We start from the raw sequence: 20,931 nt of genomic DNA, 5'->3' as shown, positions 1-20,931 counted from the left end.
TAGCTGGGGAGCACAAGCATAGTTATCCTCACAAAAACAAGATAATAAAACTCATCCAATATTTACATGCAATGAAAGCAATCAGCTTTAGTTTGTCTCTTGTTCTTATATCAAGCTAAGTTTAATTCCGAAGATACGCAGTATCAATTATTTAGAAACAATGAAAATAACAGGTGATGTGACAATTTCACATACATTGTACACCATACAGAAACCTGGCAAATAGAATAAGATGTATTAAAATCATGTAATGTATTGCAATTTTCCCAATATTTCTGACAGTTCTCTAATTATGAAGTTAAGGTAAATAATCTCTCCAGTCTCTTCATGGTAAAACAGATGAAACTCTGTCCTATATTATCAGGAGTGTTATACTAACAAACACACAATGTGTTATTCTGCTGTTAATTTGGGCCATATTTAGGCTGGCCTGTGATTGAGGGCAGAAGCTATAAATTAACACTATTCATGTTTAATTGATAGATACATTGATCGTTGGAATGTTCTCACCAATCCAGGTTGCAGCTAAGAAACATTCATATTTTAAAGCTCATTTACAGTTACTTTACAAAGGATTATGTTTACGTTATAATCATTGTATATTCTGACATGCTACTTTTAGTATGCCAAATGCAAATAGTATGCCAGAATGTATGTAGCTGGTGAAAAATGGTGCCTTTCCCACTTAAATGACATAATATATTGCATGGAAGTTGCCGTTCATGTTCAGTAAAAATGATAGATTAGCCTATACTATGTGTTAGGGATCTGTGAGAATGGTTCATGCAATTGTCTATATCCATCACCAATCACGATGAAATTATAAAATAATTATTAAATTTATAAAAATCATAGAGTCAGAATCAAGAATTATAAATTTGAAGAGTGAATTATTCAAACAATGCGTAGAAAGTATAAATAAGCAAGAAAGTAATATTGGATTAAGACAGACTTAGATAAAAATGTTTAAGAAGTGTCCAAAAATTAGAAGTTGAATTAATGCAAAGCAACACTTGTAAAACTTAATCTTCAGTATCTTTTTTCAGGATAAAGTCAAATTTGTTGCATTTTTTTAAAACTTGTTCCACCTGTATTTATGTGGAAGTGATAGAACCATAGAGTTAATTCAATTTTCAGTGCCAGACAAATTGTTTAGCAATAACTAAGGTAATCAAGCTCTTAAAAAGAGACGTTGGACTGAAATGGACAAGCTCCAACTTTAGTTCTGTTAAGTTTAGTTTGTATCCATCTTGAAAGTACAGAAACTTCACGCATAGAACATGGAATGATGCAGCACTGAGGGGTCCTGTCTATGCTAACCCAAAGACACCCAGATGACCTTTTTAATTGCATTTTCCTGCACACGGCCCATAGCCCTGCAGCTTAGAGCACTTAAAAGTCCTTTTAAAAAGACTTTAGGGTCTCTGCCTCCACCACCAACTCAGGCAGTGAAATACAGATACCCATCACCCTCTGTGTAAAAATAATTTTTCTTCATGTCTCCTCTAATCTTTCTGCCACTTCGTTTGAATCCATGACCCCTACTTTTTGAACTCTCTGCCAAGTGAAACAGGTTGCTCCTGTCCACTGTATCTGTGGCCCTCACAATATTGTAGATCTCAATCATGTCATTCCTCAGCCTTCTCTGTTCCAAGGAAAGCAACCACAACCTCTCCAATCTCTCCTCGTAACTACAATTCTCCAGCTCTGGCAACATTCTAGTTAATCCTTTGCACTCTCTCCACAGCAATTATGTCCTTCCTGTAATGTGATGATCAGAACCGCATTCAATTCTCCAATTGTGGCCTCACCAGTGTCTAAGACAGTTTCATCATTAAATCCACATTTTTGTATTCTATACTGCCAATGAAGGAGAGCTTTCCATATGCTTTCTTCAGAACCTTATCTATCTGTCCTGCTACCTTTTGGGATAGATAAATTTGCATGCCAAGATCTCTCACTTCATCTTTCTCTCTCAGTATCTTCCTATTTATTGTGTATTCCCTTTTAATATTTGAGCTTTCAAAATGCCTTACCTCACACTTATCAGCATCAAACTCTATCTATCCCTTCCCTGCCCACTCCACTAACCTACCTGTAGCATCGGTGCTTACAGCTATTCTCTACACTAATCAACTACATGGCCAATTATTATGCCGTTTGCAAATTTTCTAGTTGTGCCCAAACATTCAAGTCCAAATCATTATTGTGTAAAACAAACAGCAAGGGTCCCAACACCAAGCACTGTGGAACAACACTTGAAACAGCTTTCCATTCACAAGGGCATTATCCTTTGTTTCCTGTTACTAAACCAATTTTGGATCCAATTCAACACATTATCCTATATTCTATGAGCTTTTTTTTAAACCAGCCTGCCATGCAGGACTTTGTCAAATATTTAACTAATATCCATGCAGACCACTGCACAACCATCATTGATCCTGCTTGGCACTTCCTGAAAGAATTCAACTAAATTCATAAGGCAGGACCTTCCCATACCAAAGTCATGTTGACCACTCCTTGCTAAGTGATGGTTCATATGATCTCTCAGTATTGATTCTAACAATTTGCCCACCATCAAAATAAGACTAACTGGCCTATAATTGTTTGATATTTCCTTTGTACACTTTCTAAGCAATGGAATCATGTTTTCATTCCTCCAGTCCTCCAGCACCTCACTTGTGTCAAGTAAAGATTGACAAATAATTCTCAGAACATCTATTTCCTTCCTCACTTCCTTCAACATCCAAGGGAACAACTAATTCGGCCCTGGCAACTTATCAACTTTTAAGAATTACAAATCCTCTAACACTTCTTCTCTCATTATGATTATTTTGACCATTATTCCACACTGCCCCTCTTGGATTACTGTATCTACATCATCCCTGTCCTTTTTGAATATGGAAATAAAACATTCATTTAAAATTCTTCCCACATCCTCTGCCTCTTCATGTAAGTTCTCATCTTCATTTCTGATAACTTTTTTCATAACTATTCACTTTCTCTTCATATAGGGAAAATATCCTTTGGGTTTACTTTTATCTTGCTTACCCTCTCTTTGATTTACTTATTTCTTCTTGTTTACTTGATCCCAATACTTTATATATTCCTCTAGGCTATCTGCAGTGTTGATTTTGTTGTGATTACCATAAGCTTTCTCTTACTGTTTAATCTTACCCTGTATTTTTCTAGACAACCATACAGGTCTAGATTTGACATTACCATTCTGATTTTTGGAGGGGGGATATGTCTGCTTTGTGCCCTAAGGATCTCACATTATAGTGCCTCCCTCTGGTTTCCCACTGATTTATCCTTTAGCAGTGCAATCCAGTCCACCTCAGCCAAATCATTTCTCAGTTTTTAAAGACTTGTCCTCCCTGAGTAAAAACTTTTACTCCTGATTTATCTGTCCTCTTCCATATCAATACTAAGTCTGATCAAATTGTGGTCACTATCTCTGATATGGTCCCCCATGTCATCACACCCAGTTGCTCATCTTCATTTCCCAAAACTAAATCTACAACTGCATCTCCTCTTCTTGGGATTATCACATATTGTTTAAAAACTTTTCTGGACACAGTACGTGAATTTTTCACCCTCAATGCACCTTAAATTTTTGAAACCAAATTGACATTGGGATAGTTAAAAGTCTCCAACTATTATTGCCCACTTATTCCTTTATGTTCCTATATAAGCAAAAGTCCTGACCTTTATTTAAGCTGATATGTTATGCTTTAAAAACTGTAAGAAAATACTCTACAGGTATCATTTATCAGTTGGATATTTCTGTTGCAATGATGCCACTTTCTGAACTACCTAGACTAAGACTGAGCACAGCACTCAGCCTTGCAGCTTCACCTATTCCCTGTTCCACATAACTCCTCATTCTGATCCAACTGCAAACCACTCTCATTTCAATGAGCAACACTGACTTTGGATCCACTTTACATACTCCAAAAGCAATGCTTCTGAACTGGATCAATACAGTTGTTCACCGAACCAACTTCACCTGAGAGCAACTCAGCTGACTCCTATTTCAGTAATGTGACTAAAACTGCACCCAATAAAACAGAGCTGCTTTTAATTACTAGATTTAAGTATTAACTTAGATTGAAGATCAGCCCTGAAATTAAGTTTAATTACCACTTACCCCTTGAAACTCCTTGTTTACACGCAACTCCAAAGCAATCTCATTTATCTAAGTAAGACTGGCAATCCAGACACTCTTCAATGCATTAGAATTCAGAATCAATCAGCAAGACACTATTTTCCCAAAGATAACAATAGAGCAGCCTTGCTCAGGCAGCAATCTTTGGCTTATTAACAACCCACCTGTCCTCTGTAATATTTGCTATAGGATCCATGTGGTTTAATTAGTGTGCACCATTAGCCTCACTGCTAATTTGGCAGTAAATTTGAGCCCAGTTTATATATAGCTATGAATATCAGAATTTGGGGGACAGTACTGTGAGATTATTCAGTTAGCTTGGTTGGTGATGTAAAGTAATGCCCATAACATGGGTTCAAGTCCCACACTGACTGAGGTTACAATGAAAGACTCTCCTTCTCATCTTTTCTCCGAGCCTGAGGAGTGGTGCTACCCTAATGAGAGAGCAGCCCTATGGATAATAGTGTGCAATGTTTGAACAATTCAGAGTTTATGTACTGTTCTATCTCTAACCTGTGACTGTGTGAAGTAAAGTGCTCAATTCTTTGGGCTTATGACCTCCACCTCTATAAGGGTGAAACAAGCTTTAGAAAAGAATGAACGTTTTTCAAATTTTCTGGAAGAGTCACATTTTGTCTTTAAAAATTGGCGGTTAAATGTCAGTCATCAGTAACTTGTGTGTTTGCTACGGCAACCCCTCTACCAATCTGAATCAACTTCTCATGCAATCAGTAGTATTATTGCATTCAGTATATATGGTATTTTCTGTTTATTTTGGTAATTCTTGTGAATTGGTCAGATAAGTTGAAGCTGAAAGGCTTTGACAAAGGGTTTTTTTTCAGCAACATTCAAGGTCTGTCGTATCAAATGACTAATTTTTGGTGATTGCAAGTATTGATTAGACTCTGTGGTTGCTCATGCATGAGGTTTATGTGTGGCTTTAGGAAGACCAACTTCTCTGTCAACATTTTAAGTTCAAATTTAGTACAGATAAATTACGCTTATGTTCAAACTCAAAATGTCACTCAACTTATAAACTATCCCAGAAGTGCTGAATTAATTGGACATAAATTTTGGCGAATCCAGAAATCCTGCTACTTCAGTGGCAGCATAATTGAGTATTTGTAAACCAGTGTTTAGAGCAATAAAATTGGATAACCCTGCAAGCATTTTACATTCCCTAATTCAGAATGTAGACAACCATAACTTTCATTATGTAGAAATCAGAGACTAAGAAAATGTTTGTCTCAGCAAGTGTTTCTCTGCTGAAGGCAAATCAAGGGTGTATTTATTGGACCTAATGCAACATTACAACTATCTCATCTCATCTCATCTTATTTAGGTGTGATTCATACTTTTATTAGAATAAAATTTCATTGAATTCTATTATTTGTAATTGATGGGTAATGGTGAAAAGAATATTAAACCTGCCAAAAAACATGATGAATGTACTGTATCGGTATTAAATGCAAATTGTTGTTGTTATAATTGCTGACTAAATTTGAACTTTATGGATTGAAATAGAAATTTCTAGAAATAGAAAACATGTTCTTCAGGGCCAGATGTTAACCCAACCATGAACCCATTCAATTACCTGGGGTTAAAATCAGGTTCTTATCAATGAAAGCGAAAATGCATGATTGAAAAATATTTGGGAATAAAACAGGGTTGTCTTAACTCTTTTTTCAATGTTTCTTAATTCTACTTGTTTTACTGATTGGGATCTGAGTTTCTGCCTTATTAAACTGCAGTAAAGACATCTGCAGCATCCTTGTCAATCAGATTGACACAAGTTGTGACGGCTGACTCTTTTTGAACTGGGCAGCGTGATTGGTATTTAGTACAAGAAGGGGTTTTTCCACAGAAATACATATAAATCCAGGGATTTGTACAACTGTTTAAATTCCCCAAGAGCATGAGGATGGTGAAAACAGCACCTGTGAACAAAGAAGAGAAATTAAATGATGGTAGCTGTCATAAAGGAACATCTCAGGATGAAGCTCTGTTGCCACTCTGGTGACATTAGCTAATAGTTTCAGATTGCATGGACAGAAGTATGGCCATCTGAATCAGAACAATGTCTGAATTTTGAGCACAACAATTTTATTTTCATTCATTCACAGGATGTCAGTGTCTCAGTGTCTACAGCATTTAACGCCCACCCTTAGTTGCCCATAGAGCAGTTAAGAGTCAACCTCACTGCTGCAGTCTGGAGTCACCTACAGACTAAGTAGTTTGCTTCCTTAACAGGTATTAGTTGATAGGTATGCAAAGCTTTGCCAGTTGTGGCCTCTCTTCTGAATGCAATTTTTTTCACTTGTCAAATGCAAATCGCGTTTTGGAAATTTAAATGTTCCAACTTTTTGATATTTGGAAACAAAAAAGTTCATTTCTGTCCTTTCTATCATGACAAAGGAACTCTTCAGTGATGCAACCCCCCACAGCTCTGTTGAGTTTTGTTGGTGCTGACCTGGATGTGGGTGGTAGTAATCAATAGATAGCAATTTAACGCTGACTGTCTAACCTCCCAAAATACCAATTTCAGACCACTTAGGTACCGCAACTGCAGCTAACATCTTTCAGTCATACAAATAGGAGGATTTTTCTTCTACACTGTGAATCCAGGCTAATAATTGTGCTTTAACAGTGAATTTATCTTTCTGCTATGTTTTCCATAAACTGGCAATAAAGAAATGCAATGTTCACACTAAGGTAGTTCTATGCCATCATTGGCCACCATGGGAGTAAACAATTCTTCTTTATGTACCCAGAACTTTTGACAGGAGTATTCTTTATCTTTGTGTCCTATTTCAACAAGTTTCTGTAGTCTGAAAAGCACAGTGTGCTTTCAGACAATTGTACCTTAAATACAAAATTTTCAATTGAGAAGAGATACATTTTGAATTGACCACACTGGGGGCAAGAATTTAGGAGATCTCCATTTGGTTACATCAGAGGAAAGTTTCCTATATTTTTCTCTTCAGAAAGATTATAAAAAAGGAATTTAAAGAATTGAACCCTCTAGCCAGATACCAACCTGACTTCCACATTTATCAGAATAATTTCCTTCATTGTAAATGGGTCAAAACTCCTGAAAATCACTGACTTCACCACACACACCACAGCAGTCCAAGAGGAAAATTAACCATCATCTTTTCACAGGTATGTGGGAAAGTGCAATAAATGATGGCCTCACCAGTAATACCTATAATCCCAAAATGAATATTGTAAAAAACTCATGCATGATCTATTCATATGCTAATTCCACTAAAAAAAGTAAACAGAAGGAATGTAGTTGCTACCTCTCTCATGTTAATAATTGGAGACACAGCAAGCAATTCTTTTTCACAAATCTAAGGAGATGTTATGTACATATTGCTGGTGTTTTCTGCACTCAAACCCCAGTGTCTGCACAGTAAATTCAAAGGTTCGCTATTAATTGCTAATTAGATTATGTTCGTAATTTTGAATAGCTATAATAGATTAAAGTGCGAAGTCTCAACAGGAGACTTGTCCAAATTTTCCAGGGACATGTCCAAGTGTTGTGTCTGCCCAATTCATTACTGAAGTGCTGAATGGATATCCTCTGACAATCCAGAACCACCCACTGAGTGGTTTCATTTGTATTTCTGTCTAAGACAGAGATGGCTAGGTTCTTGGTTAGAAAGGGGGTCAAGGTTAAAGGAAAAAGGCGGGAATGCGTAGATGAAAAAAATCAGCCATGATCCAATGGTTCAGCAGCATCGTTGGGCCGAATGGCACAATTCTGCTGTTTTACTTTATGGTCTAAGTAAATAATTACATTTTTACAATGCGGTCACGTTAGTTCAGAAAGTATGTAACTGCAGTGGTGTTTCCCCCCAAACGCTCCGTTGTGGGTATATAGGGGGGGAAATCCTACGGACTAATCGGCCCCACCTTCCAATCCTTAACCCTCGATCAAGCGAAATGATAATCTGCCTTAAATTATGGCAGTGCTGGGATCTTGGTGAGCGCCAATTCTCTACTCCGCTTCCGGCATCACTGCACTTTAAAAGTGATGTGTTGGCTTCTGTGGGACTGGCAATGCGAAAGGCGTTATGAATCAATACAAACCCTTTCCCCCCTGCAAACAGACCGAGGGAATCAGCACTGGTCTGGTTCAGTTGCCCAGCACCGGGCGATGGTCGCTAACCTGAGGGTTTCCAATGGAAAAGTCACACACACACGACACTCCCACACATACGCACACATGACATTCCCCCAACACACATATGACATCCTTCCCCCCGCCCCCCCCCATCCACACACACACGTGACATTCCCACTAACGTGTGCTGAGGTGGGAAGGCTGAGCCCGCATTGGCGTTGGTCTATTGGGAGAGTTGGGTTGGGGGTGAGCTGGAGCTAAGTGGTGGGGAGTCTGGGAAGGTTTGGAAGGGAAAGCACAAGGGAAAATGCACGTTGATCGAAATGTTCCTGGGGGGGGGGGGGGGGGGGGGGGAGTGGTGAAAGGGTTGGCTATTTGAGAAAATAAATGGCAGGACTCACCCTCGTTGAGATCACTGGGATACCAGGCGGTGCAAAGCTGCACTGTGAAGTAGGGAGCCCAACACAGCACATAGGCGAGTACAATGACCACAGTCATTTTCACCGTCTTCTTCATCGCCTTTGAGATGCAGTTGACATTGCTGGCTCTGGAGTGCACTCCTTGGCTCTCGGTCTGCTCTGGGCCCTGGTGGGTCTTGGTGTAAATGTTCAGTCGAATCACCCTGCAGATCTTGACCTGACATATGGTGAGGACAAGAGTGGGGACGAAGAAGATGGCCACGAAGATCCAGGTCACGTAAGCCTTGAGTCCCCAGGGCTGGATGAACTCGGCCCAGCACTGCAGCACCCCTGGGGCCACCTCGGTCCGGGAGAAGATGAAGAGTTGAGGGACACTCAGGGCCAGGGAGAGGAGCCAGCTAACTCCGATGGCCGGATTGCAAAACGCCCTCCTCTTCTGGAAGGTGACCATGGGGAAGCAGACGGCCTGGAAGCGGTCCACCGTCATCGCCACCGTCACGTAGGTGGAGGCGAACATGCCGACCAGCTGCAGGTAAGCCACCGCCCTGCACAACACATCTGGCCCCAGGAAGACCTCGGTGCTGTCCCAGATGAGCTGCGGCAGCACCTGGAAGACGGCCACCACCAGGTCGGCAATGCTGAGGTGCATGAGGAAGACGTACATGCGGCTCATTCTCCTCCTCCTGTTCCACAGAAAGCGGACCAGCACGCTGTTACCCACCGTGGCCACCACGAAGATGATGCCCAGCACCGCAACCTCCGCTTGGGCCAGCTGTTCGTCCCTCTTCGGGGTGCCCAAGGTCTCCGAGAGCACGGTGGCATTCGGGGAGATGCGCCATCCGCCGTGCATCTGCACCTCATTCAGCACCATGGACAGGTTCTTCATAGCTTCTCGAAACAACTTACTCCTCTAACTGTGTGGTGTGTATGTGTGCTTGTGTGTCTGTGTGTTTATCTGTTTGTCTGTGATTGTTTGTGTGTCTGTGTGTGTTTGTGTGTCTGTGTTTGTGTGTCTGTATGTGTGCCTGTGTGTGTTTGTGTGTCGGTGTGTCTATGTGTGTGCTTGTATATTTTTGTGTTTGTGTGTCTGTGTGCTTGTTTGTGTCTCGGTGTGTTTATCTGTTTGTCTGTGTGTGTGTGCCTGTGTGTGTCTGTGTTTGTGTATCTGTGTGTGTGTGTGTGTTGGCAATCCTTTCCCCCTCAGCTCGACTGCCCAATGTCCAACAATGTGATGTTGCAGTCCCCCTCACCATCGGTGATGTTACAGCGCTGGGCAGCTCTTTGCGTCCCCTTCCCCTCACCCCCCCAGGGGGCAGGGCAGCTCTGAGGACCCAATCGTTTCAATGCCCCTAACACCCCCACCATCCCCTCCACCTGGAATCTCTTCTCCTGCTACCGCGAAGCGGTTTTATAGGCACTGTTCGGGAGATGGAGTGGAACTTCAGAGGCAGATGTACCAATCGGCGCGCAGAACCAGCAGGTCACTTTCACCTCGGCCGGGGCTTGGGAGTGTGGGAGGTGGCGGCGGTATCGCAGGTGACAGAGGGAAAGCGGAATTCTTTATTTGACTCTGGAATGGACTGTCAACTTCGATCTCATTCCATTGCTGACTAATTTCAGGCTTGCTCGCAGTTCATGGCACCGACTTTGTCAGCCGCGGGGTTCCCTTCAAGTACAGCCAAAGTGGTCGCACTGATGGCAAATGTACTCACTCTGACTCATTACAGGTCTCCATTAAAATTTGCACTCCCCCAGAAACGGGGTCCTACTGGTGTAGATCTTCGCCGCAAACGTTTTCTGTTAAAGCGTCCCATGTAATGAAACTTGTATGCCATCTCGACGAGTGTGATCGCTTCCCTGCTTCTGTCAAATTTTGGAAATCAAAGTAAAATATTAACGGTGCGCGCGAATAATCTTTTTGCCTTGGTCAGTTTTACGCTTCACTAATGCAAGGATTTTCTTCCTACCGAAAGCTTTTTGGGGTTAATATCAAGCTTCTGGGCAATCACTTATTATTCCAGGGACAACGGGCTCAATGAAATAATGGGCCAATGAAAGGCAGCGCAAGTATTGCCGAGGAACCAATTTGCAAAACTACAACCCAGCAAGTGTATTATAAAACGGGAACGGCGGACAGGCTAGTTGCATGAGCAGGCAGGTCGTACAGAATTTACAGGGGATTTGATTCCGGTTAAGACAGGCTGGTGTCAGTCAGTGGGCACGTCTGGAAGGATTGCTTGTAACGTTATTCCATTTAGTTCTTGGTCATTTTCTTTCAAATCTGATCTTGGCTGCAGCAACCCAGCCAAAAGCAAACGGTGGGTCTCTTTGATCGACGGCGTTCCGCGTATTTTTGATGAAAATAATTTGTTTCCTCCTTGACCTGCCGAGGATCTGACCGCTTGGCGGGCGGGACTCGTCGTTTTTAGTTTTAAACCAAGAAACTGAGACATTCCTCCTTCCTCCAATCACCTTAAAATTATGTTCCTCTTGATAGCCAATTCCATTGGGGAAAAAAAAATCTCTGGCTATCTACTTCATCTGTGCCTCTCATCATCTTGTACACCTCTATCAAGTCACCTCTCATCCTTCTTCACTCCAATGAGAAAGGCCCTAGCTCCCTCAACCTTTCTTCATAACACATTCCCTCCAGTCCAGGCAGCATCCTGGTATAAAGCTTCCCCCACAAACCAATCATGGACTGTCACAAAATCCCATCTGGTCCACTCATGTCCATCAGAGAAGGAAATCTGCTATCATTGCCTGGGCTGGCCTGGGAATGGCTGCACCACAACAACAATATGGTTAACTCATTGCTGCCCTGTGAAATGACACTAGGAAGCCATCCAGTTCAAGAACAATGAAGTAAGGGCAACAAATTCTGGCCTTACCAGCAACTGTCACATCTCATTAAATTAGACATGTTTTAAAAGGCCGTTCAGTAGAACAGAACTTGACTGTTACTGAAAGAAAGGTCATATTTTAACAAATATCTTTGTCTTGTACTGATCAGAACAATGCACAAGAATATCACTTTGAAGGGGACTGACATTTTATACTGTTTGTGACAATTGACAAGTGAGCTGGGAATGATCTCGATATGACCATGGAGAATGCACCGTGGTGATGGAGGGAGTGAATGTTTGTGGATGTGGTGCTGCTTTATCCAGAATGGTATCAAACATCTTGAGTGTTGTTGAAGTTGCACGCATCCAGGCAAATGGAGAGTATTCCATCACACTCCTGACTTGTGCCTTGTCAGAAGTCAAGAGGCGAGTTACTCACTGCAGGATTCCAAGCCTCTGTCCTGTTCTTGTAGCCACAGCAATTATATGACTACTCCAGTTCAGCTTCTGGTCAATATTAACCCTCAGAATGTTGATAGAGGGAGATTCATAAAATATAGAACATTACAGTGCAGAACAGGCCCTTGTTGTTGAGCCAACCTGTGGAACCAATCTGAAGCCTATCTATCCTACACTATTTCATTGTCATCCATATGTTTATCCAATGACCATTTAAATGCCCTTAATGTTGGCAAGTCTCCTATTTCAGGCAGTGTGTTCCATACTACTACTCTCTGAGTAAGAAACTACCTCTGACATCAGTCCCATATCTATCACTCTTCAATTTAACTACTCAGGCTAGTCATCACCATCTGAGGAAAAAGGCTCTCACTGTCCACCCTATGTACTTTTCTGATTATGTCTCAATTAAGTCACTTCTCAACCTTCTTTGCTCTAACAAAAACAGCCTCAAGTCCATCAGCCTTTCCTCATAAGATCTTCCCTCCATATCAGGCAACATCCTCGTAAATTTCCTCTGCACCCTTTCGAAAGCTTCCACATCCCTCCTGTAATGTGGTGACCAGAACTGTATGTAATATTCCAAGAGCAGTCACACCAGAATTTTGTTCACCTGCAGCATGACTTCGTGGCTTTGAAACTCAATCCCTCTACCAATAAAAGTTGACATACTACATGCCTTCTTAACATCATTGATGGTGATGCCATTGTGTGTAAAGAGGTGATAGTTAGATTCTCTCTTGTTGGAGAAAGGTATTGCCTGGTACTTTGGTGAAAATATTAGTCATCACTAGTCAGCACAAGCCTTGGTATTAGATGTGGACTGCTTCAGGATGAAGAGTTACAAATGGTACTGAAGATAATGTAATCATCAGTAACAATCTGACTTTATGATGAAGAGAAAGTAAATAAAGAACCAGATGAAGATGTCCTTGAGCTGAGCTGACTGATCTTCAACCAACACAATCAATCAGCTTCCTATATGCTAGGTGTGACTTCAACTACCGGAGAGTTTTCCCAGATTGCTATTGACTCTAGCTGCGCTGGAGCTCCTGGATGTAAAGGACTGTCTCTCCCAACTCAGCTCTGGAATTCATCTCTTTAGTCTATGTTTAGATCAAGGCTGTATTTAGGTCAGGAACTCAAATCAAGTGTCAGTAATCAAATTGTTGCTCAGCACGTGCTGCTTGATAGCACTGTTAATGACAATTTCCATCACTTCACTAATGATCAAGAGTAGACTGATGGGGCAGTAATTGGCCAGGTTGGATTTGTTCCTTTTTTGTGTGCAGGGCATACCTGGGCAATTTTCTACAATATTAGATTGATGCCAACATTGTAGCTATATTGGAACAGATTAACTAGAGATGCCGAAAGTTTGGAACACAAGTCTTCAGGACTTTTGCCAGAACGTTGTCAGAGCCCATAGCCTTTCAGTTGTTTCTTGATATCATGTGGTGTGAATAGAATTGGCTGAAGATCGGCATCTCTCCGGTAGTTGGAGTCACACCTAGCATATAGGAAGCTGATTGTGTTGGTTGAAGAGAAGTCATCTCAGCTCAAGGACATCTTCGTCTGGTTCATTATTTACTTTCTCTCCATCATAAAGTCAGATTGTTACTGATGATTACGTAATCTTCAGTACCATTTGTAACTCTTCATACTGAAGCAGTCCATGTCTAATACCAAGGCTTGTGCTGACTAGTAGTGAGTAACATTCTCACCACACAAAGTACCAGCTGGAGGAGGCCGAGATGGATAATCTACTCAACACCTCTGGCTGAAGATTGCTGCAATTTCTTAAGCCTTCTCTTATGCACTGATGTGCTGGGCTCCCCATAACTGAAGATGGGCGTAGAGCCTCCTCCTCCAATGAGTTGTTTATTTGTGCACCACTATTCATGACTAGATTCAGGACATCAGGACTACAGAGTTTAGATTTGATCCATTGGTTGTGGATTCACTTAGCTCTGTATGCCACTTGCTGCTTATGCTGTTTGACATGCATGTAGTCCCATTTTGTATCTTCACCAGGTTGACATCTGATTTTTAGGTATGCCTGGTGCTGTTCCTGGCAAGGCCTCCTGCACTCTTCATTGATCTCCTGTCTTGATGGCAATGGTGGCATGGGGGATATGCTGGGCCATGAGGTTGCAGATTGTGTTGGAGTACAATTTCCATGTTGCTGATGGCCCACAGTGCTACATGGAGACTTTGGTTGCTAGATTTGTTCAAAGTTTATCCTACTTATCATGATGATAATGACACATGATGGAAGGTATTCTAAATGTGATGGCATTTCTCCTCAACAAGCACTGTGTGGTAGTCATTCCTACGGATGCTTTCATGTACAGAAGTAACTGTAGCAGGCAGATAGGTGAAGCTGAAGTCAAGTATGTTAATCCCCGTCATTGACTTCTTCACTACCTGTTACAGACTCAGACTTGCTGAGCCACTCATGCTAGTAGATATTTATGTACCCTTGCCACCTTCAGCACTTCCTCTAAGAGCTGTTCAACATGAAGGACTCCTGATTCATTAGCATCAGTGGTGGCAGGGCAGCACTGATATTCAGCAAGAGGTCTCACTCTCCATGTGATGCCATGAGACTTCATTGGGTTCACTGTCAATGTTGAGGACTCCTAGGGCAGCTCCCTGTTGATTGTATGGTATTGTACTGAAACTTCTGCTGGGTCTGTCCTGTTGGTAGGATAAGACATACCCAGGGATGATGATGGTATTGTTTGGATTTTGGCTTTGTGTTTGGGAAATCATGTCTCACTAATTTGTTTGAATTTTTTTGAAGTAACATAGAGCGATGGATGTGATTTATCTGGACGTCAGTAAGACATTCGACAATGTTCCTCATGGTAGACTTGTTAGAAGGTTAGATCACACGGACTACAGAGAGAAAGAGCTATTTGGAAACCGAACTGACTTGAAGGTAGAATACAGAAGATGATTCCAACAGTGTGCAACAAGGATCAGTGCTGGGTCCACTGCTTTTTGTCATTTATATAAATGATTTGGATGTGAACATAGGAGGTATGGTTAATAAGTTTGCAGATGGTACTAAAATTGGAGGTGTAGTGGACAGTGAAGAAGGTTACCTCAGAGTATAACAAGATCTTAATCAATTGGGCCAATGGGCTGAGGAATGGCAGATTGAGTTTAGTTTAGATAAATGTGAGGTGCTGCAGTTTGGAAAGGCGGATCTGTGCAGGACTTTGTAAGGTTCTGGGGAGTGTTGCTGAACAAAAAGACCTTGCAGTGAAGGTTCATAGTTCCTTGAAAGTGGAGTCACAGGTAGACAGGATAGTGTTTGGTATGCTTGCCTTTATTGGTCAGTGCATTGAGCATGTTGGGAGGTCATATTGCAGCTGTAAAGGATACTGGCTCAGCCACCTTTAGAGTATTGAGTGTGATTCTGGTCTCCCTCTGATAGGAAGGATGTTGTGAAACTTGAAAGGATTCAGAGAAGATTTACAAGTATGTTGCCAGTATTGGTGGGTTTGAGCTATAGGGAGAGGCTGAATAGGCTGGGGCTGTTTTTCTTGGAGCGTCAGAACCTGAGGGATGACATTATAGAGGTTTATAAAATCATGAAGGACATGAATAGAGCAAATAGGCCAGGTCTTTTCCCCAGGTGGAGGAGTCCAGAACTAGAGGCATAGATTAAGGTTGGTGAGGGGCAATCTTTTCACGCAGAGGGTGGTGCGTGTATGGAATAAGCTGCCAGAGGAAGTGGTGGAGGCTGATATGATTATGACATTTAAGAGGCATCTGAATGAATATATGAATAGGAAAGGTTAGAGGAATATGGGCCAAATGCTTGTAAATGAGACTAGATTTATATAGGAGATGGAGGGTTGCCTTTCAGACTGGAGGCCTGTGACCAGTAGTGTGCCACAAGGATTGGTGCTGGGTCCATTGCTTTTGACATTTATATAAATGATTTGGATGTGAACATAGGAGGTATAGTTAATAAGTTTGCAGATGACACCAAAATTGGAGGTGCAGTGGACAGTGAAGGTTACCTCAGAGTACAACAGGATCTTGATCAGATAGGCTGAGGAGTTTAATTTAGATAAATGTAATGTGCTGCATTTTGGAAATGGATTTACTAAATCTTGCATGAATTTCTGCAGTTTTTGAGCAAAGTAAAATGTAATTCTGCAAGTACAAATTCACCCCACAAACTTATACATGTATGTGTGCATGTGTCTGTAGGAATGTGTGTTTGTGTGTGCAGGGGAGTTATGAATGTCTGTGAGGGAGTGCGTGTATGTGTGTGAGTGTGAGTGTCAAGCGTATAAATCTGTGAAAGAGTGTGTGTGGGAATGTATGTGTGAGTGTATGAGAGGGTCTGTGTGAGTTGTGGGTGTCTGGAGGAGTGTATGACTGTGTGTGTGAATAGTGCAGTGGGGTCACCTGTAGTGTGACATGAACCCAAGGTCCTGGTTGAGGCCATTCCCATGGGTACCGAACTTGGCTATCAGCCTATTCTTGGCCACTTTTTTTTTAGATTAGATTACTTACCATGTGGAAACAGGCCCTTTGGCCCAACAAGTCCACACCGACCCTCCAAAGAGCAACCCACCCAGACCCATTCCCCTACAATCACCTTTTCACCTAACCACTACGGGCAATTTAGCTTGGCCAATTCACCTAATCTACACATCCTTGGACTGTGGGAGGAAACCGGAGCACCCGGCGGTAACCCGCGCAGACACAGGAGAATGTGCAAACTCCACACAGACAGTTGCCTGATGTGGGAATTGAACTCCGGTCTCTGGCGCTGTGAGACAGCAGTGCTAATCACTGTGCCGCCCATAACTTTTGTTGTTGCCTGTCCCGAAGTCTGACTTGGAAGCCAGTCACCCAAAGGTCCGAGGTTGAATGTCCTGGATCACTGAAGTATTTGCCGACTGGGAGAGAACACTCCTGTCTGTTAATTGTTGTGTGGTGTCCATTCATCCGTTGTCATAGCCTCTGCTTGGTCTCACCAATATTCCATGCCTCAGGACATCCTTGCCTGCAGTATCTGAGATAGACAACGTTGCCTGAGTCGCATGAGTGCCTGCCACGTACATGTTGGGAGGTGTCCCCATACATAATGGTGGTATCTGCGTTGACATTCTGTCAAGTCTTGCAGTGTCTACCGTGACAAGGTTGTATGGTATTGTCCTGAAAGCCAGGCAGTTTGTTATGAACAATGATCTGTTTGAAGTTTGCTGGTTGTATAGAGATGAGAAGTGGAGGTGTGGGGAAGGTCTTGGCAAGGTGCTTATCCTGATTGATAATGTGTTGCAAGCTGCAAAGAACATGGCGTAGCTTTCTGTTGGACTATAACCTGGCGTTGTGTGATTTTTAACTTGTACACCCTAGTCCAACACTGGTGTCTACAAATCTAATAATGATATATATTTCAATAAGGTCTCCTCTCATTCTACTGAATTACATAGTTTGTAACCCCAACCTACTCAACCTGTCCTCATAAGAAATCAAGGATCAACCTCATGAAACTTATCTGGAGTGTCTCCAATGCCAGATTATTTTTCCTTTGATAATGGGAACAGACCTGTTGACACTATCCTAGCTGTGGTTGGACTAGTACCTTGTATAGTTTTAGTCAGGCTTCTCTATTTTTTCATGTTCTTCTAAATAAAGATCAACAATCCAGTTGCCTATTGTATTCTATTAATTAATATCTGTGCTAACATACTAATCCCAACATCACAGGCTGTTCTTAAGAAACTCCAGATCTACACGTGCAGGTTTCTCTTTGTCTATCCTGCTTGCTACTTACTCAAATAATATTAATAAATTGCCAGGCATGACTTCTTGTTCATGATGTCATGCCAACTCTGCTTGATTATATTATACATTTCCAAGATCATTTCTTACTTTTGTATGTGGTTCATTCCACACTAACTAAGCCCTTTCTTTTCTGCCTGTCATAGAGTCATATAGCACGGAAACAGACCCTTTGGTCCAACCAGTCCATATTGAACATAATCCTGAACTAAAACCTGCCTGCTCCTGGCCCATATCCTTCCAAATCTTTCCTATTCATGTACTTATCCAAATGTCTTTTAAACTTTGTAATTGTATCCACATCCTCCACTTGCTCAGGAAGTTCATTCCACACGTGAACTACCCTCTGTGTAAAAAGAAAATTGCCTTTTAGGTCGTTTTTAAATCTCTCTCCTCTTACCTTAAGAATGTGTCTCCTACTCTTTGAAATCCCCCATCCTAGGGAAAAAAACAATTACCATTTTGTCCTACCAAAAATTCACAAACTCCTGAATATTCAGTTCCCACTATGATCTTCTTGTAACCATATGTAAACAATAGCCATCAAATTATACAATTAACCTCTGTTTGCTAATCCACTTATGTTGTTCCAAACACTTTGGACACTTAAGAGCCTGTAATGTTACATGTTTACCACATATTCCCCTTTAACCCTATTTGCTGCTCTTTCAATATGCCTATACACTGTGTTCCTTTCTGTCCCATTCAGAGCACCCATGTAAATAACTACCTTGCAATGCTGTCATATCTAATTGCTTTGTAAACCCACATTTCCCTTTACCCAAAATGTTCCCTCCCCTGTTTAGTTTAGAATCCTCTCTACAATTTTAGTTTTTTTTTAAATTTACTAGCACCCTAATCCCAGCTTGGTTAAAGTGAAGCTTGGGCCAACAGAACAGCTCACATAACCAGTACTGATTTCAGGGCCTCATGAACTGAAAACCTGTTCCACCCACACAAATCTTTGACCTATGTGTTTAACTCCTCAATTTTATTCATTCTATGTCTATTTTCATTTGTCACAGGTAGTAAACTTGAGATTATTACTTTGAAGTTACTGTTTCATAGTTTAGCTTCTAACTTTTCAAAATCTTTTAGCGATATCTCCTAATCAATAACACTCATACCAATCTGGACAATGACAACTAGATCATTCTTGTCCCCTCCCATTTCAACTTCGTTCCAACCCTAAGTGAATGTCCTAAACCCTGGTGCCTGGCAGACAACACTGTCTTTGGGACTCATGCTCACAGTTACACAGAACAGAATATATCCCCATAATTATACTATTCCCGAATACTACTACATTTCTATTTTCTCCTCTACTAGAATACCTCCCAGTACCACAGTGTTATGACTAGTTTGTTCAACTTCCTTGCAGTTCCCACTCTCATCCACACAGCTTGAAAAGCATTGTAACTGTTGGACATTTGTAGGGACTCAGGTGCCTTGACAGTTGCCCTTGGGTGCTCACACCTGCGTCACCTGCAATAACACCATCCTGTCCTTGATCAGCAACTATGTTTGAATTTCCTCATCTAAAGGGTATGACCACATCCTGGAGCAAAGTATCTGGGTAACATTCCCCTCCATGATATGGGGCAATGTCTACACTTAGTCTCCAGCTCCTCAACTTGGGTCAAAAGTTGCTCAAGCTGCAAACATTTACTGTAGAAATATACACTGTGGATCACTTTGGTACCCAGCAGCTCCAACATGCAGCAGCTGCAACACCACATCTGACCTGATATCTCTATCATACTTTATTTAAATTATTAATTAATCACTCTGGTATCCAGCTTTTTATACTTTAAGAATCTGCTCTTTTTGCAATTTGTTGTTACTTTTTGTGGTCAAGTATCAATTTTATTTTTAACAAGTGATTTATAAGAACAAGACAGAAAAAAACATGAGAACTGAACACAAACTGAAGACATTATTTAAACTTAAAAGACTATAAATACTCACCAATCCTATTCACCGGTCTGTACTTTGTTTCAGCAAAAGCATCCTAATACCTCTCTTCTTCCTCTGTGAAACTCTTTGAGATGCTCAGCACCAGTGCTATATTGTAAGCCACACACTCAAGTGTTAAATTATATATCATCATCGGTGGTCCCTCGGAGATGTGCGTGACTCTCTTCCACTCTCAGGGTGAATCCGCAGTTGGCTGTACAGTCTGATGTGGCTTCCGCGTGCTGTGTTACAGTGGGGCAGGAAATGGTTGCGGGAAGTGGTGGGTGGGGCATTGGTGTGGCAGCACACTCCTTTCGCTGTTTTCGCCTGCCTTCCAGTTTTTCCCCCATGGAAAGTCTCGAGGAGCTCGACACCTTCCTGGGTACTTTGGACATTCTCGGGCCAGTGATTCCCAGGTGTCTGTGGGAATGCTGCATTTCACCAGATATGATAGAGAAATCAGATCAGATGTGGTGCTGCAGCTGCTGCATGTTGGAGCACTTTCTCTGTCCACCTAGGGATCTCCTTAAATATGTACTTCAAATATACCTAGATACTTAAGTATCTAATTAAATATGCACCCAAGAAAAAGGGCATGTCTGAGTCAGTTAATGAGGATCGAGTTTAATCAGGTTCCAAATTAGGCTGCTCCACCAATGGAATACTTGAAAATAAACCTACTCAAATCTTGCAATTTAGCAAATTTTAACTCCAGATTTCACTTTAAAGCCAACAACTAACTACAAACTAAATTAGGCTAAATTAGGTTTGCACAAAATAAAGATCTAAAAACCTTTAGACAACAAATGCACACACTCAGTCGAAGCTAAAATGATTGTTTAAGAGTGCCATGCTAAGACTAGTTTTGAGTTAATTGAATTCAAACTGGTTAATCACCACTATACCATCTTATGCTGAATGCACTGAATGTTGAGATGTTTCCACTAATGGTTGAATTTCAGAGTAAAAAGCATCATTACAGAATAATGGGACACTCGTTTAAAATTGAGATGTGAAGGAATTTCTCCTCTGAAAGGATAGTGAATGTCTGGAATTCTCTACTTCAGAGAATTGTGGAGGATAGTTAATTAAAAGTACTTACAGAGGAGTGAGTTACACATCAACCATGCAAGACCA

At 41.4% G+C, this 20,931-nt stretch overlaps 1 protein-coding gene across 1 annotated transcript; it reads right to left on the bottom strand.

The window, feature by feature from the left end:
- Positions 1–5,908: 5,908 nt before the first annotated feature.
- On the bottom strand, positions 5,909–9,602 carry LOC132824811 (isotocin receptor-like). The gene is made up of 2 exons (XM_060839553.1): positions 8,699–9,602; positions 5,909–6,105 (listed from the first exon to the last, which is right to left on the bottom strand). The coding sequence occupies exons 1-2, from the start codon at positions 9,600–9,602 to the stop codon at positions 5,909–5,911; spliced, it is 1,101 nt and encodes a 366-aa protein (XP_060695536.1).
- Positions 9,603–20,931: the final 11,329 nt, after the last annotated feature.

Source organism: Hemiscyllium ocellatum, chromosome 19 (assembly GCF_020745735.1).
Source record: "Hemiscyllium ocellatum isolate sHemOce1 chromosome 19, sHemOce1.pat.X.cur, whole genome shotgun sequence".
Taxonomy (NCBI): domain Eukaryota; kingdom Metazoa; phylum Chordata; class Chondrichthyes; order Orectolobiformes; family Hemiscylliidae; genus Hemiscyllium; species Hemiscyllium ocellatum.
This window is presented reverse-complemented; position numbering and strand designations above follow the sequence as displayed.